The sequence below is a fragment of the Cannabis sativa genome, chromosome 1 (genome assembly GCF_029168945.1).
Source record: "Cannabis sativa cultivar Pink pepper isolate KNU-18-1 chromosome 1, ASM2916894v1, whole genome shotgun sequence".
Lineage (NCBI taxonomy): Eukaryota > Viridiplantae > Streptophyta > Magnoliopsida > Rosales > Cannabaceae > Cannabis > Cannabis sativa.
The window spans coordinates 25484572-25511090 of NC_083601.1; the positions used below are offsets into that span (position 1 = coordinate 25484572).

General features: G+C 34.6%; 2 protein-coding genes across 6 annotated transcripts; both read left to right on the forward strand.

Moving 5' to 3' along the window:
• The first annotated feature begins 4881 nt into the window (after positions 1 to 4881).
• Positions 4882 to 18015, forward strand: LOC115706064 (uncharacterized). Of its 3 annotated transcripts, XR_009685155.1 has the most exons (17): positions 4885 to 5366; positions 5598 to 8309; positions 9405 to 9852; positions 10012 to 10240; positions 10562 to 10726; positions 11028 to 11300; positions 11406 to 11648; positions 12162 to 12551; positions 12632 to 14044; positions 14217 to 14273; positions 14700 to 15128; positions 15622 to 15845; positions 15978 to 16111; positions 16548 to 16817; positions 16913 to 17091; positions 17227 to 17797; positions 17987 to 18015. XR_009685155.1 is itself a non-coding variant. In XM_030633580.2 (16 exons), exons 1-16 carry the CDS (start codon positions 4973 to 4975, stop codon positions 17323 to 17325), a joined length of 7659 nt encoding a protein of 2552 aa, XP_030489440.2. In that variant the 5' UTR covers positions 4885 to 4972; the 3' UTR covers positions 17326 to 18015. The 3 variants fall into 3 exon arrangements, 1 of the variants encoding a protein (XP_030489440.2); XM_030633580.2 differs by having other exon boundaries at positions 17227 to 18015; XR_009685157.1 differs by lacking the exons at positions 15978 to 16111; positions 16548 to 16817; positions 16913 to 17091; positions 17227 to 17797; positions 17987 to 18015 and adding an exon at positions 15209 to 15436 and having other exon boundaries at positions 4882 to 5366; positions 15622 to 15756.
• Positions 18016 to 19893: 1878 nt separating this feature from the next.
• LOC115705827 (uncharacterized) lies at positions 19894 to 23330 on the forward strand. 3 transcript variants are annotated; one of them, XM_030633271.2, is made up of 3 exons: positions 19894 to 20437; positions 21415 to 22351; positions 22601 to 23330. In XM_030633271.2, exons 2-3 carry the CDS (start codon positions 21444 to 21446, stop codon positions 23088 to 23090), a joined length of 1398 nt encoding a protein of 465 aa, XP_030489131.2. In that variant the 5' UTR covers positions 19894 to 20437; positions 21415 to 21443; the 3' UTR covers positions 23091 to 23330. The 3 variants fall into 3 exon arrangements, with proteins under 3 accessions (XP_030489131.2, XP_030489132.2, XP_060962499.1); XM_030633272.2 differs by having other exon boundaries at positions 20137 to 20437; positions 21420 to 22351; XM_061106516.1 differs by having other exon boundaries at positions 20142 to 20437; positions 21504 to 22351.
• The last annotated feature ends 3189 nt before the right edge of the window (positions 23331 to 26519 follow it).

The window sequence follows — 26519 nt, forward strand, 5'->3', positions numbered from 1 at the left end:
TAACTTATACATAATCATCAATATTTCCCATCAACATAGCTCTTGCACCTTTACAAACATAATACATCAATATACTATAGTGTGAAAAAAAATGAAGAACATATTTAAGGCTCAAAAAGTTCATGTATAAAGTTAGAAAAAAAACAAAACTTAAACATTTAAGCTCAAATTGGAGAACTAGGGGATTTACAATATAAGGTAGGCTTGAAAAGCTCAATCGATCTTAAAAAATTGTCTATATCATATCTCAAAATCATGTGTAATTTATCAATTTTGCCTCAAATAATTATCAAAAAAGTTCTAGAGTGGTTGAGATCAAATATCAACAATCAAACATGCATTCATCTCTCAAAACATTAGCAATTATGATGATTCAACTTTTGTGCAAAAAATTTAAAAATCAAGCTTGAGCAATAAATTAGTCATGCGTTAAACACACAAATCATGTAGACTCCATCATTTTTCTAAAATCATCATATCCATCACACAATCAAGAATATTATCATCAACCCAATTATATTTCACAAGACCATGCATAAGACATCAAAGTCAAAGCACACATCGAACATGAGCAATCATCGTCAACAAAATTTCACTTAAACCATGCTCATTAATTTATTTTTTTAAAAAAACTAATATAATTAAAAAAAATAATAATAAAATAAATAACTAAACAACTGAGGAAAAAAATAGATAGACACGATAATTTTTCCCCCTACACTTAATATAAGTATTGTCCTAAAGACTCAATCAAGAATATCAATACAAAATAAAAAGAAAAAGGTAAAGAAAAACTCTCGTAAGTTTACTTTGTTTAACGTTGTTAGCTCGACTGCATGTTGCGCTCATGTGGTCTTCACGTTGGGTCTTCTAACAAAGACTCATTCTTTATGTACTTATCAATGGAATCTAAAATGTTGAATTTGAGTGTTGCACCATCAAATTCCATTCTAAGTATCCATGCTTTCAACTTACCAAAAAAAAAAGTATCCATGCTTTCATATCCAACTTCTTACTCGCAGTAAGTAAGAAGGGTCTCCCAAATAGAGTTGATGTAGGATTGGGAATCACTTGGAGTGACAAGTCCATTAGCCAACACAAAAACATCTTCAACTATCCTTTTGGGATAAACATTAGTAAGTTCATCAATTGAATAGTAACACAAATTTTCTTTAATAGCCCGAGATTTAGAGAAGCAAAAACAACAAAATACATAAAATTAGAATACAATATGCTCCTAAGTCTATCATGCAATGATTAAACATGGTTTTACTAATTGTGCATGGAATCGTAAATGTCCCAGGATCCTTACACTCATATATCAAATTTTTTCAAAAAATAATGGAAACATCTTCCCCCACACTTATTTTTGTTAGACTTTTTATTTGGGCTTACATTAACTTTTATTGGTTTTATTAAAACTTGGATTGATTGGATAGTTCTTTGCTGTGTTAGCCCATATTGTTGGTGATCAATAGTTAATGGGCTTAGCATCTGTGTGTAAAGTCTAGGTGAAACAAAAGTGTGGACTTTTCTAGTTGACTGAAGCCTTTGATGAGTAGGCCCAGTCCGACTAGGGTTATGTAGCTAAGTCCCCTCTCTAACTATATAAATACATATTGTCTCATCACAATTGTATACTTTTTGATAATGAGATAAATAAACTGCTTCTGATAGAGAGATCTAGGGAGGAAGACTTAGTTGGTAGTATTGCACTATCGAATTAAGGTAATTGCTATGAATATATCAGGTACGCATACCTAATTATTATTGTGTTCTATGTTATATACAAATTGATCCTGGATTTATTATTAATTTTTCTAAAAAAAATTTCATCACCTTTCAATTTTTTCTTACTCGGACATAAGTCCTTAAGAAATTTAGCAAAATGAGGCTCTTTTTTAATTACCTCAAGATATGAATTTTTTACCTCAATTTTAGGAAGAGTTTTAGGGATCTCTTTGATGGGCTCCTCTTTCTCAATTATTTTCAATCTACTTGGAAAAGGTGGATAAGTGACATAAGTTGGTACAACTAATTTGTATGTTTTTTTTTTTTCAGTGATGGTGGATCAACTAAAGTAGGAGATTCAACATTTGGTAGAGATGATTCTTAAAGGGATGAATTGTTGACTTCTCCAGTTGAAATCAAATCATTAACTTCTTGGCGTGGTGGTAATTTAAGTTGTGTACCACTTCGGATAGTGATGTCACTGACATTCTTTATTGGGCTACTCTCCACTTGTGAAAGCATAGTGTTTGAACATTTAATTTTATATTCACACATAGATGTTTCTTTTACTTCGCAAGATTCTTAATATTTTGTAATGTTGGGTGCTCTGTATAATATCCTAAAATTTTTGCTAAATGTGCAAGGTATTTTGTTCAATCTTCAAGTTATTAGTTGCTATAATCTCAATTAGCTCATCAGTAGTTGGTTTTTCACTATATGGTGCAACATGAGTAGGTTGTTGAAAATGTGCATTATTTTGTTGCCTCTAAATAGTAGAAGCCACTAAAGTATTGAGCAGACTAGTAAAGAATGATCTTGATCTTGTGGTGCTACAGAGGATAGTGAGATGTTGGTTGAACATAATCAAAATTATTATTTTTGTGACGTAAATACTTAAGCTTACATTCTATTTACAGATAAATAGCTAAGTTAATTGTTAACATAATACGTAAGTTATATTTTTTAAACTTTTGTAGGTATTGACCGTTAAGTATCAAGTCATTGACAGCATGACAGTTCTTGATTGGTCTAAGTCATTGTTAATATTATTACTGGAGCCACTGAGTTTTGAGATTGGTTGGAAGAAGATGAATGAGATTAATGGGAACGAGTTTGGGTTGACGAAGCTTTTGGCAAAGACAAGAGAAATTGTGGCAGAGAGGTTGAGAGAGGAGGCGAAGATGCTTAAAGAAAAAGGAGAAGTCGAAGAAAGGTATTAAGTTAGAGCATTACTGAGATCGATCAGTGATGTACTCGCCGAACATAGTAGCAACACCATTGGGTTGTCTAGTACTACTACCACGTCTAGAGACGAAGATGATACATGCGAAAAAACAATAAACACATTTATTTTGTTATTTTCTTTCTCATTTTCTTTTGTTTAGATATGAAGAAATCAATTTCAGTTCTGTTCTTGAGCTTCTATAGCTTCAGATCTAGATGGTTGTAATCCAAATCCAAACACGAAACTATATCAGGGAAGGATTGATAAGTGATCAAGTCGGTATTATTTTGCTTTAACTGAGTTGGGAATGAGGAGGGTTTCATGCAGATGTGAGAGATTGATGGAGGTAGAAGAGAGATGGTCAAAAGGGATGTGTATTAAGGGAATTAGGGGTTTTCTTTTTTTTCCTATTTATTCTTTTATTTATTAGTTAAAAAGAAAAAGAAGTGTTTTTTTAACTTACAATTTTTTATTTTAAATTAGTTTTTTTTTTTAATTTTTTTTTAATGCAGGTTAATAATATTGTGCTAACAGAACACACATTTCAGGGGTTTTGAGATTTTTTTTTTGATTGAAAAGTTTTTCGTATATTTTAATTTTCAAATATGCTAACAAAATAGTATGAAGATCATTTGGGACAAACTCTCCACTGAATCGACGACCTGAAAAAGAATAAGTAGCACGAGCTAAACAATTAGCTGCCTTAATCGTAAATTATTTAACAAAGACAATAAAAATATTGTTTAAAAAAGAAACCAGACACTTACAGTAAAAAATAATCAACCCAAATGGAGAATTCATTTAGAGTGTATGACGAATTGTATGAACAACTACTTGACCGTTTCAATTATAATTTGAGAAAAATTCTGATGTTTGATCTAGCTAAACACCTCTTGAACTCCCATAATCTTTGCCATTGTCGGTTGTATACAATCTGGCAATAATTTTGAATCAGTTTCAATGATATTTCCTCCATGGTCACGCGCCATCTAATCAATCACAAAGCTATCATTCCCACTAACAATAGAAACATCTACATTGATTTTAATCATCTTTTCAACAAGTAACATCCAATGCTCGCTACTTCTAGTAGAGGAAGAGGTAGAATCCCCTACACTGGTGTCAATTTTTTGAGCATTTTCTATTGATTAAGATAAGCAATTGTAGATGAAACAACTCTATTAGCAACAAAAGTTTTACTTTGTTAAATTAACCCACTACGAGCACGCCACAAAGCCCAATCATTGTCACTTGACTAGCTTTGGCCTTCAAAAAAACAATCAAAACATTAGAAAATCAGGATACATTGTCCTTAGAATCGAAGCATCGGAGTTTTGAGATTAATTGTTAGTTGGGGTGTTCATCAAACCGCTCGCACCGTATAAAAATTACGGTTTGAAATCTTTTGCGGTACGGTTGCGATTTGTATTTTTTTCAAATTGCGCGGTGCAGTGCAGTTTGTGGTTTTGAATTTAATAATTGTGATTCAAACCGCACTGTGCTATATATTGGAAAGTTACTAATTTTTACAATATAATTTTTATTCTTTTTTCATATTAGAGAAAATATATGTATACATTAGAGACAATTTAATATAATAACTACATAATGATTAGTATGTTAAAATTTTAATAAGATTTTTTTTTTGTATTGTTAAAATTTTATAGGTTGATTTTTAAATTTTTATTATAATGTTCGATAATGATGATAGTGTAAACCGCTCAAACTGTACCGCACCACACTATATTTTTGCAATGTCGTTTTTGCGATTTAAAAATCTCGTAGTGCAGTTGCAGTTTGAGAAATGAGAAAAACTACATATATTGTTTGATTTGAAAAAAAAGTTACAAACCGCACCACCTGCACTGAGAACACTCCTAATAGAATTTAAAATTTTATTAGTTTTTATTTTTATTTTTTTGTTTATATATTTTTTTGATGTGCACGTTTATTATTTAGCTCATCTTCTCCAATCTCCACTCTCCGACGAGGACTGATCATACCGCCAAAACCATAATGGCGGACACAAACTCGGTTCCTTCTGCTTCCACAATCGACCCGATCCAACACCTCCCTCTTTCTCTTTTCAGATCAGACACCATCCCTCCGGCTCCCTCTCGTTCCGACCCACCTGGATCCACAATCGATTGGCTCCCCAACTTCGCTGACTTCTCCTGGCTCGCCTACGGAGCTTCCAATCTATTAGTAATCTCCCACTTTCCCTCTCCATTATCCCCGAATGAAACCGTTATTGGACCCATTTTCCGGCAGTTCTTCGAGCTATCCGGTGACCCTTCCTTGGCTGTCAACGCGGTATCCTGGTCTCCGGCTACTCCCTCGGTCGGCGAGCTCGCTGCCGCTGCCGAAAACTGTGTTTGGGTTTTCTGTCATGACTCGGCGAGTTTGAAAGGTACTCTCTACGAATTGAACTAAATTGTTAAGGATTTTTGAATGGGTGATAGTACTTGAAGATGATCGTGTTATTTCCTGCTAGCTTTGGATTTTCATATTAGTAAATGTGGTGGCGTGTTTGTTTGCACATTGCGATCGTAATTTGGAGAATGAAATATATTTAACTATTTAAAACGTTGGTTTAATTTTCTTCCCAACTTAAATTTCAAACCCTTTCACTCATATTCAGGTTCTTTTTGTTGGAGCCAGAATGCAATACTTGTTCAATCTAGTAAGGTGGATGCTGTCAGGTGGAGTGGTTCAGGAGATGGTATAATTGTCGGTGGAGTTGAGGTTGTTCTATGGAAAAGAAGTAACAAGTTTTGGGAAATTGCTTGGAAGTTTAAAGCAGATGGACCTCAAAGTCTGGTTTCAGCGACATGGTCTATCAAGGGACCTTCTGCAACGGCAGAATACTCAAGTAAGCTGCAAACTGAAGGATCATGTAATGATTACACTAGCAGATGTGTATCCGTATGTCAAAGTGATACAAAATTGGGATATGTCAAAGTTGAGCTACATCATCCTTTGCCTGTGTCTTTGATTGAATGGAGGCCAGCAACTGGTAGAAACTCAAATGGAAATTCTAGGAATTCTAAAAGAAATGTGCTGCTGACTTATTGCTTAGATGGAACTGTGAGGTTGTGGAGTGAGATTGATAATGGACGGGTCAGAAAAAGTGGCAAGGATGATCATAAATCCACTAGGCGATCTTTTTGTGTTGCTGCTGTAGTTGAGATTAATCAGTCAGTAAATGGGACTTTAGGCATGGATTTTTTTGTAACATGGGCAACGGAAATTGAGGGTATATACGAAGATGTTGAAGGAACTAAAAATTTGATCTCTTCAAATGATTATGATCGTAACAAGGCTGGCAGTTGTGAGTGGATCATTGGGTGTGGTCCAGGAAGGTTGGTTAGTCTTTGGGCAGTCCATTGTTTAGATGATGTCTCCCCATTGAGATTTCCCCGTGTTACATTGTGGAAAACACTTGAATTACAAGATCTCGAAGTTGGGCATCTTCATAGGACTGATCTACCGAATTCTAAAGAGAAAATATTTCTCGGTAAAGCCACAGTTTTGAGGAAAAGTTTGTCTGGTCCACCAACAATGTGCTCATTTATTCAGTTGTTACCTAGTAATTCATTGGTCTGGTCACTTCTATATACACAAACACCCAATAATTTAGAAGATTCATCACTTAATAATCATCAAATAGAAAACAGATCTTCTAGGACTGATGGATACTTAAATTTAGATGGTCATTCTGGAAAAATCTTACAAGTAGTTGTGCATCCTTATAGTGCTGAAGTTGAACTGGCTGTTTCCTTGGATTCTAATGGATTACTTTTGTTTTGGTCACTATCTTCGATCTCTAATTGCATTTCGGGTCCAACATTAGTTCCTACATGGGAGCTCTATGGGAAACTTGGAACTCATAATTCATGTTCTAAGTACACAAGCGTGAGTTGGGCTCCTCCCATATTGGATCAAGAGCTGGTGCTTCTTTTGGGACATGCTGGTGGAATTGATTGCTTTGTTGTTAAGATATGCCAAAGTGAAGGCAAGAATATAGAATGTCACTACTTATGTACTATACCTTTTAGAGGTCATGGTCCGTATGAGGAAGGTCCAACCAATATATTTGCAATTCATTTGCCTTCTGTTAGACATGACATCTTACAGTCACATAAATTTCTGCTTTTGGGTGTATGGATGAATGGGTTTCAAGCTCTATCATGGGAAGTTACTATGCATTCCTATGATTTATCAGGTAGCAGCTGCGAATGTGATTTTGAGACTACAAATGCTGCTGAATGCAACATGTGGGGTTTCGGAATTACTTTTTCTGATAAAAGATATTGTGTTAGTTTACGTCCTTCCTCATCACACTTACCAGAACCTCATAGTCGCGATCATGTTACAAGTTTTGCTGTGGTGTGTCCAGATGGTTTGGTTTCACAAATATCTGCTTCTCTTAGTGATAATTTATCTAGTCATCCTGCATATACCATGGCTACAGGCTGTGCTAATGGTTATTTGAAATTTTGGAGAAGTAAACTTGGTGAAGTACCAACTTCTGCTACACCATGGGAGCTTGTTGGCATGGTTATGGCACATGAGGGGCCTATTACTGCTATATGCTTAAGTAAATGTGGACGGAAGATTGCAACCATTTGCGAGGAATCTCATTCAAATATTGTCAGCAATCTTTCTTTATGGGAATCTGTGCACATTGCAGGATCAGGGGCTTTCATTTTAGAAGATAAAATTAACCTTGATAAACAAGTTATTGCTTTAAAATGGTTAGCCTTAGGTAATGGTCAGTTCTTACTTGGACTTTGCCTTCAGAATCAGCTGTGTATATATGCTCAGGGATGGTCTGGTGGTCAGACTTTGCTAAACACTGGAAAATCAATGAAAGGGGAAATTTGGTGCTGCATTGCACGTACTCATACTTTATCTCCTATTAGTGACTTCCTTTGGGGGCCAAGGGCAACACCTGTGGTGGTGTATGATAGTTACTTGTCTATAATCAGTCAATGGTTGTTCATAAATAAAGAGCATCAGGCTGGTGTTGATTCAAATAATCTTAAGACACGTTGCCTAGATTTTGCAAGTAAAACGCAGGACATTCATTCTGCAATATTCACAGATTGTGACATTGCTGCGGTGGCAGTATTATCACCTGAGGATGATAGCAAGGACAACTTTGTCACTCCTAGAAAGGTTAATACAAAAATGGGTTGTGGATCCAGCAGTTTGTTGTCAGCAAGGACCCAATTGGAGCATGTTTGGGATAAAAAACTTGGTTTATGGAACATGCTAGAAATAGTGGAGAGGTTTGGTGGATCTAAACAATTTTATCATCCTGAGGCACTCTTTATGAACATCTTTGCAGGTATTAGAATAAACTTCTTCTTAACAATTTTGTTTACTTTTATCTAGTTCAGAAGTGGGACTAAGCTACCTAATACTAGTTCCAATTTTCTTTGGTGTAGTGGAAGTAGATAGAAGTATATTATATGTTTCTTTTTACAATATTACTTTTTATTGGATTTCTTGCTTACTGATAAGACCTGGACTCTAAACTCAAGAACACAATAAAACAATAGCCAAAACAGTAGGAAATTATAGAAGATTGATATTGATTGTATGATAAAAGCTAGTTACAAAACATGGGAGCTCTTAGACCCCTTTGATGCAAAGAGTTTTACTCAATACATTTCATACCCCAATTCTTCCCTTACCTATATATAGAACCTATTTTCACTCACAAACCCGCCCTCAATACAATGACTCAAATACCCTCTTTATTTAATCTCTTATATCTTATTCTACTAACTTGAGGTCTAACACTTACTTTGTTCCTTTTTGCTTGGAAGTGAATGTTTATGCTAACAACTACTTGCTTAAATATATTCCAAATAGTTCGAGGGTAGACCCAGTGGTGACGCCCGATAAATTTTCCTTATCTGTATCACCATGACTTTCCTAACTAATTAATTTGATGCCTTGCTATGAAGCTAGGGAATATTATTAGCCTGTCCTGTTCTACAATTCACTGTCATGTTGTATCTTGCATTTGAGTTCTTTTCTTTAAGAATGATTGATCTTTTCTTGGTGATAACATAGTTCCTGATTCAACCATCAGTTTCAACAAAATGCAGACCTATTGTTGCTATATTACAATTGTTTTTTCTTGAGAGAAAGGAATGAAATGGTATTCAGGCTGACTTTTTTGCCATTTTTGTGGATTGGTTATTTCTCGAAAAGGTAGGAGGAAAGATCATTTTATTGCACAATAAAAAATAATAATTTGTTTTTACTTATATTTCATGATATTCACATCCCTCTATTTCATTACTCCTAACCAAACATGGAGATTTCATTTAGAAAATATTCTTGGAATTGTTTCTTGTTAAACTTGCATATAATGTTTTTTTTTTGAGCAATATGTAACTTTGGTGATGTTGTAAGCTTTTATTGTATTTAGGCAATTGGAAGCGTGCATTTTCAGCTGTGAGGCATCTTGGTGAATCCCTTGGTTGTGCTTCTGAGAGGAGATGCAGCACAGAGGATTGTAGCAGTATTATTCCACTAATTCCTCTGTCAAATTATTTTGAAGGACTTCTCCAAAAAAGTTCATCTGACAAAGGATTCAACTGGGGTGGAAATGGAGGTTTAACCACACCATCTTATCAGTTTCTGATAGGGTCGTCCGAGTTTGCTTATAATTTGGAGTCTGATTCCTCTAATAAAATTTTAATGTCCTCATCAACAAAATCTGAACTAAATGCCTTCATTGAGCCACTTGAGAATTTCTACAAGCTAGCTGCAATAACCACTGAAGAAAAAACACAAATTCTTGCTATAATAGATCTTCTTAGTGAAATGACTAAACCAAACTCCGCTTATGAAAGTCTTGATGAACCTGGACAAAGGTAATCATTCTTTAATTTTTATAAGATATCCCAACACTTTTTTATCAAATGTTTTTATGGTCTGTTTTAGAATGAGATTGCATTTTGTTGAAAACAATTCCCTAAAGTTGCAGTTCAGTTGCTTCTGGATTTTATTATTAATTTATGATTTATGTGCAGGTTCTGGGTTGTGTTAAAGTTTCAGCAACTACATTTTTTCAGAAGGTTTGGTAGATCAGCAACTATGGAAGAATTGAATATTGATTCTTCCCTGATTGTGTGGGCCTATCACTCTGATTGTGAGGAAAATTTGTTTGGGTCTGTTCTTCCAAATGAACCATCTTGGCCAGAAATGCGTAACCTGGGCATTGGGTTTTGGTTTACAAATTCAGCACAATTGCGTACAAAAGTAATTTTTTTCACATTTTCTCCGTATTTGAATCATTGAGAAAGGAAAAGGAACAAAATCTCTTCTTGAGTTTGTAAGAGAAGTATTGTCTTTTCTTTTCTAAGTACTTTAATGCATTGTGTAAGTATTTTGGATGAAAACATATAATTTTACTCTCCAAGTGATTTATGTTATTATATTTTCTTACATTATGGTACATTTTACTATTCTTTGGTCTCTCTTCTTCTCATTTAACTATAAACTTTGATGAAAGTTATGCTAACTAATTTTATGCTGTGGCAAAGCTAATTTGAGAAGTTCTGACCCAATTATTGTTTGTAGATGGAGAAACTGGCAAGAATACAGTATCTGAAGAAGAAAGATCCCAAGGATTGTGCCTTGTTGTACATAGCACTGAATAGAATTCAAGTTCTAGCTGGCCTTTTCAAAATCAGCAAGAATGAGAAGGATAAGCCCCTAATTGGATTTCTTTCTCGCAACTTTAAGGTACTATATAATTTAGGGATTGGTGAATTTGGGGGATCCCAAAATATGTGACTGAAAGGAGGCATTGAAAACCTTTTTTGGCAAAGTTTTGCCCCTTCTACTGCCATCTGGTGTCAGTCTGTCATCCCTCTCTGCCTCTCTCTCTCTGTCTGTGTGCTTGTGTTCCTGTTACACGCTACTTATCAAAATACACTGTTTTCACACTATATATAAAATACATTGCTTAAAAGATTTGACCAAGTGACTGCATGATTTTCTAAGGTGTATCAAGTTTATTAATTATTGGTGTTAATGATTTTAGGAAGAGAAAAATAAGGCAGCTGCTTTGAAGAATGCATATGTCTTGATGGGGAAGCATCAGCTGGAGTTGGCTATTGCTTTCTTTCTGCTTGGAGGTGATATTGCTTCTGCTATCAATGTTTGTGCAAAGAACCTTGGGGATGAACAACTGGCACTAGTAATTTGTCGGCTGATTGAGGGGCACGGTGGACAAGCAGAGCATCACCTAATAACAAAGTTTATACTTCCATCTGCAATTGAGAAGGGCGACCATTGGCTAGCAAGCCTTCTGGAGGTGCTTTAACATGGATCTATTTTAGATAATTATGATATATCTGCATGTATGAATTTGCATGTGGTTTGTCAATATATATTGATTGTGGACCTCTTCGATATGCAGTGGGAAATGGGGAATTACTATCAATCTTTTATGAGAATGTTCAATCCCCTAATTGATTCTGCGGAGAAGTTTGCATTTTTGTCCAACAATATTTCTTTCTTAGAGCCAACTATTGGTCTTTATTGCTTTACACTAGCTAGCAAAAATAGTATGAGGAATGCTGTTGGGGACCAAAACACTGCAATCCTCGGTAGATGGGCAATTCTTATGACAGCCACTGCCCTAGACAAACGTGGTCTTTCTGTAAGTTTCCTTTGCTGATCATTTTGTTGCTCTTAATTTGAGTGTTAGATAATAGTATGGTGCACTGTAATTTGTTACGTTGGAAGTAAGTTTGCTAACATAATAGTTTGTCGTATAGATATTTGAAAATACTGGATGACATTAACTTGTCCTTTATGTTTTGAGGAAACATTCAGATAGGAAATTATGCACACTTATCCTTCATTAATTGTTTTGTGCCCCCTTTTTAGAAAGTTTTTTTTTTCTTTTTGAAACTAGGCTACCCACATAATTCTACAATATTTGAAAGATAAGAAATTGTAGTAATTGATATATATGTACCTGGGAGAGACTCAAATCTCTGACTTTGTGGGAGCGAAGCATCATTTGAGCTAGCCCTCTTGGGTTATTAGGAAATTGATTTGGAGAAAAGACATTTTATGTTTTAAATCTATATATATATATGAACCCATGGTGTAATCACTGTACTGTTTTTTAGCTTAACACGATACATTTATCTTATTCTCTTATAAGGTTGAAGCTTTGGAGTGCCTTTCAACTTCATTGAGTGTCCTTGGGAATATGACTAAAGGAAACACCTCCAGCTCTAGTCATTCTGATATTCTGCATGGAATTTTAAAGCCTTCAAGACATTCTTCCAATTGGCTTGCAGATGATGTGGCATTTAGTCTTGAGAATTGTGCTAAACTAGATTTGGCACTTAAACACTTATCGAAATTGATAAGAGAGCACCCAAGCAGGGAAGACATTGTTGTTCAATCAGCTGGTGCTCGTACGGGCTCAGAAAAATATGATAACCATCAATTTCTAGAACTTGTTGAAAGCTTTAGGCATAAATTTTACACAGAGCTTGGATTGTTTGAACAGAAGTTTTCGCTACTTCCACTCAGTCTAATTAGAAATGTAAGTATATTATTCCTGTTGTTGTTGTTATAACAGTTATCGGCAACTGGGACTTAAGTTTGTTCCCTTTTTTTCTGCAGATTTTAATCTTACTATCCAATCAAGGGTTATTGGTTGTCGGATATGATCTATTTCATAGATATGTAAATCAAGAGCATGCACAAGATAAAAGCCATGCAGTTGATAGAATATGCTTGTATTCCCTTATGAGTAAGGCTATCTTAAAGGCTACTAAAGAAACCTCTCTGTTATTTTCTCGGTTTGTTGTTACTTGCAGTATAACTTGTTCAAAACTGAAATCAGATATGGAAAATGATGTTTCTTGTGAAAATAGATCTTCCTTGTCAAATGCTTTGGCTTACTATCTTCAATGTCTTTTGTTGTCATCACGGATTTTAAGAGCTTCTTTGAGGATGAAATGCGGATCGCTCAGTGAAGATCTCAGTACGAAATTCCTTACAGCTCTTGATTTAATCGAGTATTCTGTGCATTTTTCTTATGTTTGGCTTCTAAGAAACTATAAATATCTATTTTTGATGCTTGAATCTCTCCTGATCAAACATAATGATGAGCATATACTGTATGAAGTCGACATTGCCATCCTGAAGAAGCTTCTCCCTCAAATAGCAGACTTTGCATCTCAAAGGTTATTGGACACTGATGTGGGAAAAGGTCATCATATTTCTAGAGGTTTGTTGGAAGATCAAGGTTTTGAAACAAAACATTCAATTCCAGAAGATGAACGATGGAAAATTGTTGGGGCCTGTTTGTGGCGACATATGTCCAAATTTATGAAGCACCAAATAAAGATGTCCTATAAACTTGAAGACAGTTATTTTTCTGACTTTTCACACGGACTTTCTTCAGAATCATGCAGTGTGACAAATTCGGATTTTAGTGACAGGAGTATAGAAGAACAGATTGGATTGGTCTCATTGACCTTGGTTGAGCAACTGAAAGCAACAGTGGAACATGTGTCATCTTATTATACAAAACAGCTGGCATCGTATTTGTATTTGAAAATAGAACACGGGCAGCATGTAAAGACTCTTGTTTGGTTAGAAGATTCTAGGTCTCATACTAGAGCTCCCCCTCAGAATCTTGGTGAAGATAGATTCACTTTGGACATGATGAATGACAAAGAAGGATTCGATATACTGTGGGATATCTGTGCTGATCCTAAAATGATATCCGAAAGTTTTACTGAGGAAAAAATATGTAGTCTGGAATGTTTCGATCATAAACCTTTGAAAGGGTGGAGTGAAATGTCTGAAGGTGGCAGAGGGGTAGATGAAGCTGAGGAAATCCTTAGTCAAGAAACTACTTCTGGAAGTGGCACGGTAAATACTGAAACTGGATCATCTGCTAAACAGCCATTACGGAATGATGTTAGTATTCTGAATTCATGGCAGAAAGACACGACCAATAAACAGGGTATTGCACCCTTCCGAAGCCCCAGAGAAGTGCTCAAGAGAAACGGGGAGCTTTTGGAGGTATTTCAGTCCAATTCCAACTTTGTGTCTTTTTCTCCTCTGATAGCATGTATGGGCTTCTGATATGGAAATTCTGTCATATTTTGCTGATTGTGAGGTCATTTTTGCTAGTGATTTTTTTTAGGATTTCTATCATAATTAGCTTAATTAAGTCCCTTTCCATTTTGTGTAGGCAATGTGTATCAACTCCATTCATCAAGGACAAGCTGCCGTTTCTAGCAACCGAAAAGTAAGTTGTACAACTTTCCTCAAAATTATCTATCATGTTTGTTTGTGGTGATAGTCTGCTGTCATTTGTAAATTTGCTTCACTACCTTCTCTGCCTTACTGACTTTCAAGCTCTGTTACCATGTGGTTTATGCTCCTAGATTTATCTTTTATGTATTCAGATCAATGGAAAAAAAAAATAATAATAAGCTGAATACAGGGCAATAGGTACCATCACTTGGTTTAAGGCAGGGTGAATCTTCTAGTTCTGTTGTTCTTTCACAAACTTAATATACATTTCACTTACATAGAAAGGGCGCGTGTTTATAGCTGTGGTTGTATGTAATATGAACAAATGTGATTTCAAAAACTTGTGGAATATGACCCAATTTTCAAAAGATGCATCCTCTACATAGATGATTTTAATGTCAGTTTCTATATGATTCAGGGTATAGTATTTCTTAATTGGAGAGAAGAAGTATCATTAAGAGATCACTCAGACTATGTGTGGTCAGAGGCTGATTGGCCTTTAAATGGGTGGGCTGGTTCTGAATCAACCCCAGCTCCTACATGTGTATCTCCTGGTATTGGTCTCGGAAGCAAGAAAGGGACCCACCTTGGACTGGGTGGAGCAACTGTTGGTGCGGGCCCTTTTGCAAGGCCTGGGCGAGACTTGACTGGTGGTGGAGCATTTGGGATTCCTGGTTATGCTGGTATTGGTGCCTCTGGCTTAGGTTGGGAGACTCAAGAGGAATTTGAGGAGTTTGTGGATCCTCCTCCACGTGCGGGGAGCATATTGACTAGGGCTTTCTCCAGTCACCCCTCTAGGCCTCTCTTTTTGGTTGGCTCTATCAATACACACATTTACTTGTGGGAGGTATGACATTTGAAAGTGACAATTATGTTATTTAATGACTCTTGAACACTACATTTGCATTCTGTTATTTTGAATTGCAGCCCTCTCCTTTGCGAGGTTGATTTCCCTGAATAATGTAGGACTTGAAATAAACACGACGAATCTAATATTTCATGCCAACCTAATATGTTATTAAGACTACTGTGAGCATCACTTTGAAAGTGATTTATAAACCACTTGTGAGGAAAGGTCTTTCTCTCATGGGGTTCGGGGTTCCATTCCTCATGGGGACCTACAAATGTGTTAGTTAACTAACTTCCAAGAAGGAGGTATATGTATTTATATAAGAACTTTATTTAATTAATTGTTCAACTTTTGTACCTTCCTCATGGGGACCTACTAATGTGTTAGTGTACTACCTTCCAAGAAGGAGGTATATATGTATATATGTAAGAACTGCCAGTTAATTACTTGTTCAACTTTTGTTGCCTGATCTAAAATATGATGACTGCAGTTTGGGAAGGATAAAGCTACTGCAACTTATGGAGTTCTTCCTGCTGCAAATGTACCTCCACCTTATGCCCTTGCCTCAATTTCTGCTGTCCATTTTGATCATTGTGGACATAGATTTGCTACTGCTGCATTAGATGGCACTGTTTGTACATGGCAGTTGGAGGTGGGAGGAAGGAGCAATATACATCCAACAGAATCGTCAGTCTGCTTTGACCACCATGCTTCGTATGTGCACTTTTTTATTCCTCATAAATTTCTAGAATATATTTCAATTATCTTCTGTGTTTTTGGTTGGAAAGGGTATTGTTAATTCCTAAATATTTCGTGGCAATCATTAATATATAATTTATTTTGCAGGGATGTTACTTATTTTCCTTCGAGTGGATCAGTAATTGCTGTGGCTGGATATAACTCCAAGGGTGATAATTTGGTTATATGGGATACATTGGCTCCACCCGCAAGCTCAAAAGTTTCCGCTATATGCCATGAAGGTAGATTCTTTTAACTTTAAATTGAGTGCATAATTCAATGTGATCTTGCTACCTATGGTTAATTAGGTGCATCCCATGTGATCTTTTATACTTCTCATGCTCTGAAGAGATTTTGATACATTTGCATAAGGACAAAGTAACCAAATTTTACTCATAACTAAGGCAGCTAACTTAGGCAAGGCTGTCAGGTTATTTATGATCTTAGCTTCTTCTCTCTTCCCCAGAATGTGTCTTCCTTTTCTTTTTCCCTGAAAGCATCAGTATGCGTACAAGTAGCATAATTTGAGGCAGCTGACAATTTATATTTTCAGCAGTTATTAACATCATATGTCAGATTTCATGTTAGTTTCTTTTTTTCTTTTTTTTTTCGAAAGCTCATGTTAGGTTTATTACTTGATAAATTATACCGTTCAAATTTTCTCTTTTTGTTTAAAAGGTGGTGCACACTCTCTTTCGGTCTTTGATAATGACATTGGAAGTGGTTCAATTTCTCCACTTATTGTCACTGGTGGTAGAGATGGTGATGTTTGCATTCATGATTTTCGATACATTGCTACTGGAAAGACTAAGAAGCACAAACATTTAAGTAATGGCGGACAAACGATTAACACATCATCAAGTAGTGACACACAGGCAGGGATTGGTGCCAAAGTTGGGGAACAAAACCTAAATGGGATGCTTTGGTACATACCAAAGGCTCATTCAGGTACAATCAATTTATCTTTAAGAAATAATATGTATGGATTTTTATCCGTTGTTGAGTGTATGCATAATTTATTTTTTGAATTGATTTGATTGTAGGGAATATCACCAAGATAAGAACAATCCCAAATACTAGTTTATTCTTAACAGGAAGCAAAGATGGGGATGTTAAGCTTTGGGATGCCAAAAAAGCTAGGATGGTATTTCATTGGTCAAAATTGCATGATAAACATACATTCTTCCAACCAACCTCTCGGGGTTCTAGTGGGGTAGTTCGGGTAAACTGTTATAATCCGCAATACTTTTGTTTGTCTCAACTTGCATTGCATTTATGGTTTTTTTTTTCTTTTCTTGCTTTTCATTACTTGCATGTACTGAAATATTCCTGAAATATTCCATGATCTTCGCCACAGGCTGCTGTCATGGATATACAAGTTGTATCACATGGTTTTCTTACATGTGGTGGTGATGGTAGTGTAAAGCTGATTGAGCTCAAAGACCAATACTTGTAACAAAGATAGCATGAAACATAAGTAAATCCAACTTGCACCTGTACTCATGGTAATTTTCCTCTCAGGAAAGATAGTTAAACAGGGAAAGAGTTGCACCATAATGCCATTGCCATTCTTTATATTCCCACCATTGTCCATACACTCGAGTGAAAGTTGTTTTGAGCCTTGGAGCTAGCCTGTTGATAAAGCATACAATGTCATTCACCTTAAGTCTTTTTTTGTCTCTGCATAGCCAATTATCCACCAAGGTTTCTTCCCATGGCCATAACCAGCTAATCAACGAGAAACATTCCCTGTGCTGTGAACCTCTGCAACTTAGTACATTGAACAACTGTTTTTGAGTCCATCTTATCAAGAAGAGGCATAGCAGCATGATTGTTGCACTCCTTTGTAGGAGCAATAAGCCCTTGCCCTTTTTGCAGTTATGAAGTTTGAAGCCAGGAGTAGCAGCATCAGCAACAGAACCTAATTGGTCAGATATCATTTTTGTTTACATTATACTAGTTCTTATACTCAGCAGCGTGCTTTTGTGTATACACCCGAAACATAAATTTATTTCTTTTGTTGGCTGAATATTGTGCAGTGTATATTTGTATTATTTTTTTCTCCTAAATTTTTTCCAGCAGGGAGCTGAATTGTGTACTTGTTTTTTCATATCAAGGTAAAATAAAAGAAAGAAAGTTCAGAGTCTTCTCCTTTCCATCAAGGCCCTAAAATGACTTGTTTGTAGCTCACTACTGTCATTTCTTTCTACTCTCCGAGTTTCAAGATCAAAGTAGTAGAATATAGAGTTTACTCTTGATTGATTAAATGACGATTGTATAAAGTAGTGACTTGGGGATGTTTTTTGAATTTAAGTGTTTTTTTTTCAAAGAGAGTTGGTGTTTCAATATCATTGTTCTTCGAAGTTACCTTATACATCCCATTTAAAAGCAGTTTAATTGCTTATGTTTTTCCATGTGATTGTTAATATGATCATTGTTTTTATTTTATTTAGATGACTCCTAAATAATTTGCAATCTTTTTAGTTATATAACTATATCGAATAACTCGTTTCTTATGCTAATATGAGATTTTTTTTTGGTGAGCGCTTGTTTTAATTGCTGTGAGAAGGTAGATGTGACTCGAGGGAATTCTGTTTGGCAGAATTTATACCTTTCACAGAGTACAAATTTGGCAGCCTAACTTTGTCCTTAGATTTCTTAATCCATTGTAGCCCACAGAGAGGAAATGACATTACCAAAGGCTTCTTCACTCTAACACTTTACGTAGCAGTGTACATTGGTCTTTTGATTAGGTTTATTTTGACCTGAGTATAAAGTATTGGGTGATTCTACAATGAATCTTCTTAAAAGGGATGTACTGATGTACTTTTGATTTGTTTCGGCATCTAGAAGAATTCTTTAGTCTAATTTTTTTTTTTATAATGTTCAAACAGTCTATTTTACACGCGTATAAAATAAAATAGTTACGCGTGTAACATACTGTTTGAACTCAATTTTCGGCATATTAAACTTTTCTAAATTTTTTAAAATTTTACAGGTTGTCTTAAATAACTGTAATTTACATGACCATGAGAAAAAATTTGACTAAAAAATTATTTCAGATACTAAAATAGATAAAGATGTATTGATGCATCCCTTTTAAAGGGTACATTATAGAATTTCCCTAAATTATTATTGTTAGTTTGCAGTGCTTAAATAATTATATTTTATATAAATTAGAAGATAATATTTATATTAAGCTTAAAATTATTATAGTGTAAATGAATATTAAAAATTAAAAATTAGTATAAAAATTAATTGAAAAATTAAAAAATCAGATAAAAAGTAATTGAATGAACATTAAAGTATTCAAGAAAATAGTAATATAATTTAAATTGTAAAGTTCACAAATTTCAAATGAAACACTATAAACTCTAAAATTTAAATAAAGAATTTTATATATTATATTAATCTATAATTAATGAAAAATCAATTTATTCAGATTATATTGAGTGGCTTAGAGCATAGTAAAAGAAATTGAGCACTACTTTTAATTGCTGTGAGAACTAAGGAGGAGCTAGATGTGATTTTCAATTACTTTACTCTCTGTTTCAAATACTTGGGGGAAACAATTCTGTGGGCATTTAACAGAAAAGGAAAATAGATTTGTCACAAACAACTTCTTAATGTGTTGCTTTAACTATAAGAAAACGACACCCACATATTCAGTCATGCTTCATAGCCCACAATTGTCTCATTAATCCCAAAGGATTAGCATATGGCACATAGTTTTATTTTGATCCATCTTTTTCAAAACAAGTACAATTAAGGTGAATAAAAAAGATCCTCCTTTAACCATTAACTTTTTACCACCATTTTAAGACCTCCTCAAAATTTAGCTTAAATAGTTCTTTCGATACAAACAAAATGAGTTCCATTCTTTGTGGGGTCTACTACTTATTCCAAATTTTGTCTACATTTATACGTATTTATCTACCCACATTATTACTAGAGTGGAGAAAAAGGAGTAGTTAGTCATACTTAGACACCTATATAAGAGTTTATTATTTTTATTTATTTATAGCTTGTTTTGCTTCAATCTTGAGATACTCTCATGGAGGTGTCTTATCCAATAAGTATGAGGGGTGGAGCCCATAATCAACTCGACACGCCACCAAATGCCACGTGTCATGACCCAACAACTTACTGAAAAGGCTCTAACTTTACCGTCGTATTTCGAAACGACAAAAGGAAAACCACTGTGACAAGTGTCGTTGGCTGTGTTGAGTGAAGCCATAGAAAAAGAAATGCAAGTAGTGATTAGTGTGAAGAAACCGACAACAGAGAATGATAACTGAAACTATTAAAAAAGCAACCTCCTCTCTCTCTCTCTCTCTCTCTCTCTCTCATGGCCATCTCTGACATGGGTCATCTTCTTTTGTGGTCTTAGATTCTTTGGTTTCGGATCTCTCAAGTCAGACCATTTTACTTTTTTCTTTCCTTTCCTTCAATTTATGAATATCATATGTTACTACTTCATTTAAATCCTTAATCAGATCTAACGTCGAATAAGGATAAGGATCACCCAATTGACCATCTTCACTTAACTTCATTCAATTCACTCTCTGGTTTGTTCTCTTTCTTTGTTTCTCTCTCTACTCTCTTTTTGTTTCTATATTAGAAGATGGCTTTGAATTATAGTTCTCCTTTTGGTTGCAAATGGTGCTTGAATTGACTTGTACTTGAATTTTAATTTGTAGCTCTAAGTTTTGGTTTTCCCAATTCCTTGATGTGGATGTGCTGTTGATTTTGCTTTCTGGGTTTCTATCAGTTCCAATGATTGTTATTACCAAATTTGTTAAAATTAGAGAAACCTTACACTGATGCAGTTTATCTAGTTGCCCATTTTGTCCTTATCCTTTCTTTATACTGTTTTATTGACATTACATGTTTATCTAGTTGCCCATTTGTTTTGGTTGTTGATTCTCAAATTTTCTGTTGTTCGTTTCTTTTTTGTTTAGTCTATTTCTAAAATGATAGCCCTCCGATGTTGTTAGTATGTTTTTAGTGAAAATTCAGGTTTCACAATAAATAAACATGGTGGTACTGGTAGATGAGGACTTAGATTATATTTATCACATACTAATAGTTCACCTGCGATGTTGTGTTATTTCAAAGGATAGAGTTGGGATGTTTTAGTATTTTGGAGAATTATTGAATTGTTTACAATGGTATCTCGATCATTTTAGAAGAAGTAAACTAAATTATCCAAGGTTAGAACTTAAAACCAGCAATCCCATAAACTGAAAATATGCATTTTAATAAACTCAGTGAACATTTTGAAAAAATCTGATTGTTATAAACTATTGAAATAACTGTAATGTGCATTTCATTGTATTTCAGAATTGTGATTCATTTCTTTGTTTCACATTATGAGTGTTTTCTTCTCCTCTTTTAATCTTTCCATTAATGGGAAAGAAATATTGAAGGAGAGTTTTTTTTACCTGAAACCAAAAGGTTTCTGGTCTAGTTTTTCTTTATAATTGTGTAGCATTGACAATTAATTTTTACCTGATGGAAGTTTTATTTTCTAACTTCTTAAAAGATTAGAATGCTTGACAAATAAGGAGAAAAATGGCAGCAGCAGAAGCGAGAGCTGTGTGGCAAAGAACAGCTAATCGTTGCTTTGTGCAGGAAGATGCCAAAAGAGCTCCCAAGTTAGCTTGCTGCCAATCATCTTCAACATCTAAACAAGTTGAAGCAGGACCTACTGCAGCAGCAACAGCGGATGCCCCAGATCATCCTGCTGTTGGCTTCATGCCTCCAAACAGGAATCCTTCGTATTCTAGTCTATCCCGCGACACAAGATGGTGGCTCCAAATGCAACCTAATTATGGACATCATAAGGGTTTTACATATGAACAAGTAAATGATTTGGTGGATGAAAAAGAAACCTTAGAAGGTGGTGTTGTAAAGTCAGCTCCTAAGATTGGCGAGGCCCAAAAAGGTGACACACTTCTTGATAGTCAAACGACTAGTGATTGTTTTCATGATGAGCATAACATTGTTGCTAAAAACAAGGCTTTGGAAATAGGAAAACAGAATGTAGAAACTGTAGGTTATGACATTAAAAAACTCGTCGACTCAACAGCTAGCTGGGAGATTATGCAGATGGATTCTACTGACTACTCAGATGCCAAACCAGCCAATGACCCGTGTTTAGATCCAGAATATAGTTGGATTGGGAGTGAGAAGAGTGAGCCGTGGTGGCGTATGACAGATAGAGATGAATTAGTCTCTTTAGTTGCTAGAAAATCACTTGACCATATTGAGAACTGTGATCTTCCCCCACCTCAGAAGATTTGCCATAGAAGTCATCCATTTGCCCACATTGGGTGTTTTGACAATAAGGAAAGTTCTGCATCGTTAGATAGAAAAACTCACACTTGTGGTCTCTCCACTGGGACTGTTCGTCCTCAGGGATTTGCTAACACTGGAAAATCACAAGAGAGACAGAAATATTTATATGATGAAAAGTCAAGGTAGTTATTGAATACTTAAATTTCCTTCTCTAATTCATTTATGTTGAGTTGTTTCATGTGCATTGTCTTCTAATAGCTAGGCTAGTTTAGACCTCTAGAGAAGAATTACTATTTCACGATTTTCATCACCCTCCATGAGAACTACCCTAGTATAGTGTTTGACACCATGTTGATTTGCATTAGAGAAATGGTTTGTTTTTACACATGGGTAAGCTTACATTTCCTGATTTCTTCTTACCTGAAAAACAGTTACTGCAAAACTCTCGAGACTATGACAGAGGGGGTCGAAGATTCCGGCAGTGAATTTAGTAAAGAACAGCTGATAGAAGCACTCTGCCATTCTCAAACAAGAGCAAGGGAAGCCGAGAAGGCAGCAAAGGAAGCATACGCCGAGAAAGAGCACATTGTTACACTCTTCTTCAGACAGGCCTCTCTACTTTTTGCCTATAAACAGTGGTTCCAATTGCTGCAGCTGGAAACACTTTGTATTCAGTTTAGGAAGAATGACCAGCAAATGTCCACCCTTTTCCCACTAGTCCTTCCATGGAAGACTTCTAACAACATTAAAAAACCAAGGAAGAGCTTTGGCTGTGATGGTGCCAAAGGTAAAGGAGAAAAAAGAGGGCAGCCTGATCAGGACATCACCAAATACGCAGTTGCTTTCGCATTGGGGTTGAGCCTTGTTGGTGCTGGTTTGCTCCTTGGATGGACTGTGGGCTGGATGTTACCTCATTTCTAGCCTAATTAGCCAACTTCTTATGCTTCTGGTACCATTGGTTCTAAAATAGAACAACAGAATATGAGTATGAGTAAATTGTTTTCTTTAGATTTTCTCTTCTTTCTTTTTGCAATTAGGCTTTTTGTACGTAAATTTTTTAGTCTACTTCTATGTACAGAATGATTTTCATGAGATGTTGTATATATGTTTTGAGTAGATATTTCTGTAAGCTGTATGCAAGTCATCTTTAGTTTCCCTTAATATTCCAAACTAGTTTCTGTTTCATATCATTGATCTGGGTTGCAGAAAATTTCTGTTATATATGCTGTTTTTTTTTCCCTAAATCATGGTTTCACCTAATAAAAATGAAAAATGAAAAATGAGTATAAATGCAAATATCTAAAAATAATTTCCAACATAAGAATAAAAAGATTAACAATTTAGGAGTGTTCATAAAATACTCGATCTAATACAATCGGTACAATCCAATCTAATTTAATCTACAAAGTGTAGATATCTGCACTTAAGCGAAGTGCGAATTTACTTTTGTTTCACATGCAAATGAGTGTTCATTAGACTACATCTAATATTTTTAGGTTTATTCAGATCCGAATTAATTATGTATTGGATGTTAGATTTTACCATCCGATATGATTTAATTAATTTTAGTCATTTAATCAATCCAACATCCAAGTAGATCGGGTCTATCCATTAGATGTATTTCATTCATGTGTCTGTATTGGCTTAATTTGAGTTTATTCAATATTTTAGATCTAATATTTTTTGAATGAGCTCGGCTCCATCTAATATTTTGATTCGGTATGTATTGGATTGAATTAAATCCATCAAATCTAAAAAGGAAAAAAATATATAGCAAATTTTTAATGTTAATCTTTATATATTACTTATAAAAATATAAAATTTAATTACTATTAATTAAAAATACTAATTAGTTCGATTGAATGCTAGATGATTTGGATATTTAAATACTCTATTCAACATCTGATCTGATTTAATTAGATATTTAAAAATGACATCTAATCTGATCCGATCACAATTAAATATCTAATATTTAACAGATCGATTTATGCACAGAAAGTAACCCACATAATTCAATTTACACTTATTTTATTTATTTTAAAATTTATAAATATATTATTAATATTTTAAAATAATTAAACAAAACTCACACAAATATTTTTCAAAACTTTATCTATCAAATGTATATATTTATTTGAAAATTGAAAATATATATATATATTTATATATATAAAAAAGGATAATCTAAAGTTATTAACCAATTTTTCCTTTCTACATACAATTTTTTATTTTGTTATTTTTTGTTTATTTAAATTAATTTCTTGTTAAATACATAGAACAACAACTTATTTAATTTGTTGTTGGAAAATTTAAGAGAAATATTTTATGTTTTATATTTAAGTGATCTTAGTAATGTGAAAAAAATAATAATTAATATTAAAAAATAATCAATCCAAAATAACTAATTCAATTCGTACTATTACAGATTAAATTGGATTTGAAGTATCCTAATGAATGGATTGAATCCTGTTGATTCAAAAGATGGTCAATTGACGTGGAGTCAAGTAAACGATAATAAAAACAATAAATTAAACAACAGCAAAGACGATAATAATAACAACACTAAATTTTTATAGAGGTTCAACCATAATTTCTACGGTAATAATTTACTCATCTTTTAGTTGTATTATCTTTAGTTCTACACTCAAGATTACAAGAATAGTTTAAGAAACTCATGAGGGCAAAGAGAATTACAAATAATTTCTGCAGAATTTTCTACCTACAAATGAAACTGTGAACCCCTTCCAAGGAGATGGAAGGCTCATACTTGTAATGAAAAAGGAATCAATCACCATTTTATCGTCTCAATCTGCACCCTAATCTGTATCCTTAATCGGTGAGATTTAATTGATTTAGATTCTCTAGTGATCTTTAGCATGAAATGAAGATCTCGACTTGGACTTCACAATCCCAGAGGGGAGCTCAGGTGTATGTCGCTCAGGGTATACTTGTACTCCTAAATCAATGTTTTGTTGTCTTATTTCCTTCTTTCAAGGCATCTCTTGTCTTTCGAGTAAACCCTATGCACAAGAGTTGTTCTACTGGGTTACGAGTGTATTAAGATAATTCTTCCTCTATAACCTGATGGTATACTGCCTAGGTGTAAACCTGGAAAGGGAATCTTGATGTTATTAAAATACTTAGTTAAATTCCCATGCTTAATCTTCTTTCAAAGGTCTTGAATCGTTGAGTGCGGAAGATAACTCGATATCAAAAAATTGCACCCTAAAATCTACTCTGGAAGCATGAGCATGCCACCCAAGTTATAAAGCCACATACTTGTGTGGAATAGTGCATGCTGCTCAGGTGTGTGCTTTCCACCTGGGCACCTCGAACTTCACTTTTCTTCCTGCGGAGCGTATCATACCACTTTTTTGCATAAGGTGAATTGGAATTGACGAATTGCACCCCAAAAACTAGTTGGGAGGGAAAGGCATGTCGCTCAGATTTTGGAATACTACCTGGGCGGCATAGTGTATGCTGCCCACGGTTTGAAGCTCCAACTTAAGCACCAGAGACTTCACTTTTTCTTCCCACGGAGCATATTAGACCACTTTTCTGCGAAAGGTGACTTGGAATTAACAAATTGCATCTTGAAAACGACTTGAGAGGCAAAGGCTTGTCACCCAGGGTTTGAATTACCACCTAGGCGTCGTAGTTTATGTTGCTCACGGTTTGAAGCTCCTACCTGGGCAACATAGCCCAGACTGTGCAGGTTATTCGTCCTGAGCTTCTCAGATTTTGCTTCTTGTCTTTTGCGGGGTGCACTTCGTAGTCCTCCTTCATGATGATGTGTCCTCTCTTTAGTTACGTGTCACACCACTTAGATAAAATATTGAGTAACATATTCAAAATATGAAATCTGCACTTAGTACGAATTAAATGTGTTATAAGCAAAATAATGTGAATTGGATCACATAAACACCCTTAAGTAACATTATAAATCACCAAATCCCTATACTTTGTAAACTAGTATTTTTATATGATAATATCGATAATTATGAATAATTTTATAAAGGCTAATTAAGATTGTTTTCCATGAATTTTTTAAGCCGTTAAAATTTTTCGTCGAATTATTGAGATTGTTAAATTTAAGAATTTTTGTCTAACTCTGTTCAATTTTACTAATGGGAAGCCTAGCATGAATGGAAGTTCAAATAACACGATTTGACTCATATTAAAGTTCGGAGGAACAATTTAGTAGATATCAAAATTTGAGAGTACGATTTAGTACATAAAAAAATTATTAGTAAATAATTGAAGCTTATAAAAATACACGATTTAATACACAATTTTTATGGTTTTAAATAATTCAAAAGTAAATTTTACATAATGCATCCAGAGTGTTTC

Excerpts from the sequence above, each read along its gene's own strand:
- LOC115705827 (XM_030633271.2), top strand. The coding sequence starts at position 21,444 with ATGGCAGCAGCAGAAGCGAGAGCTGTGTGGCAAAGAACAGCTAATCGT. Across the intron at positions 22,352-22,600 it reads TTATATGATGAAAAGTCAAG|TTACTGCAAAACTCTCGAGA; the intron begins GTAGTTATTGAA and ends CCTGAAAAACAG.
- LOC115706064 (XM_030633580.2), top strand. The coding sequence starts at position 4,973 with ATGGCGGACACAAACTCGGTTCCTTCTGCTTCCACAATCGACCCGATC. Across the intron at positions 10,241-10,561 it reads CAGCACAATTGCGTACAAAA|ATGGAGAAACTGGCAAGAAT; the intron begins GTAATTTTTTTC and ends TATTGTTTGTAG. Across the intron at positions 15,846-15,977 it reads TGCTTTGACCACCATGCTTC|GGATGTTACTTATTTTCCTT; the intron begins GTATGTGCACTT and ends TTTATTTTGCAG.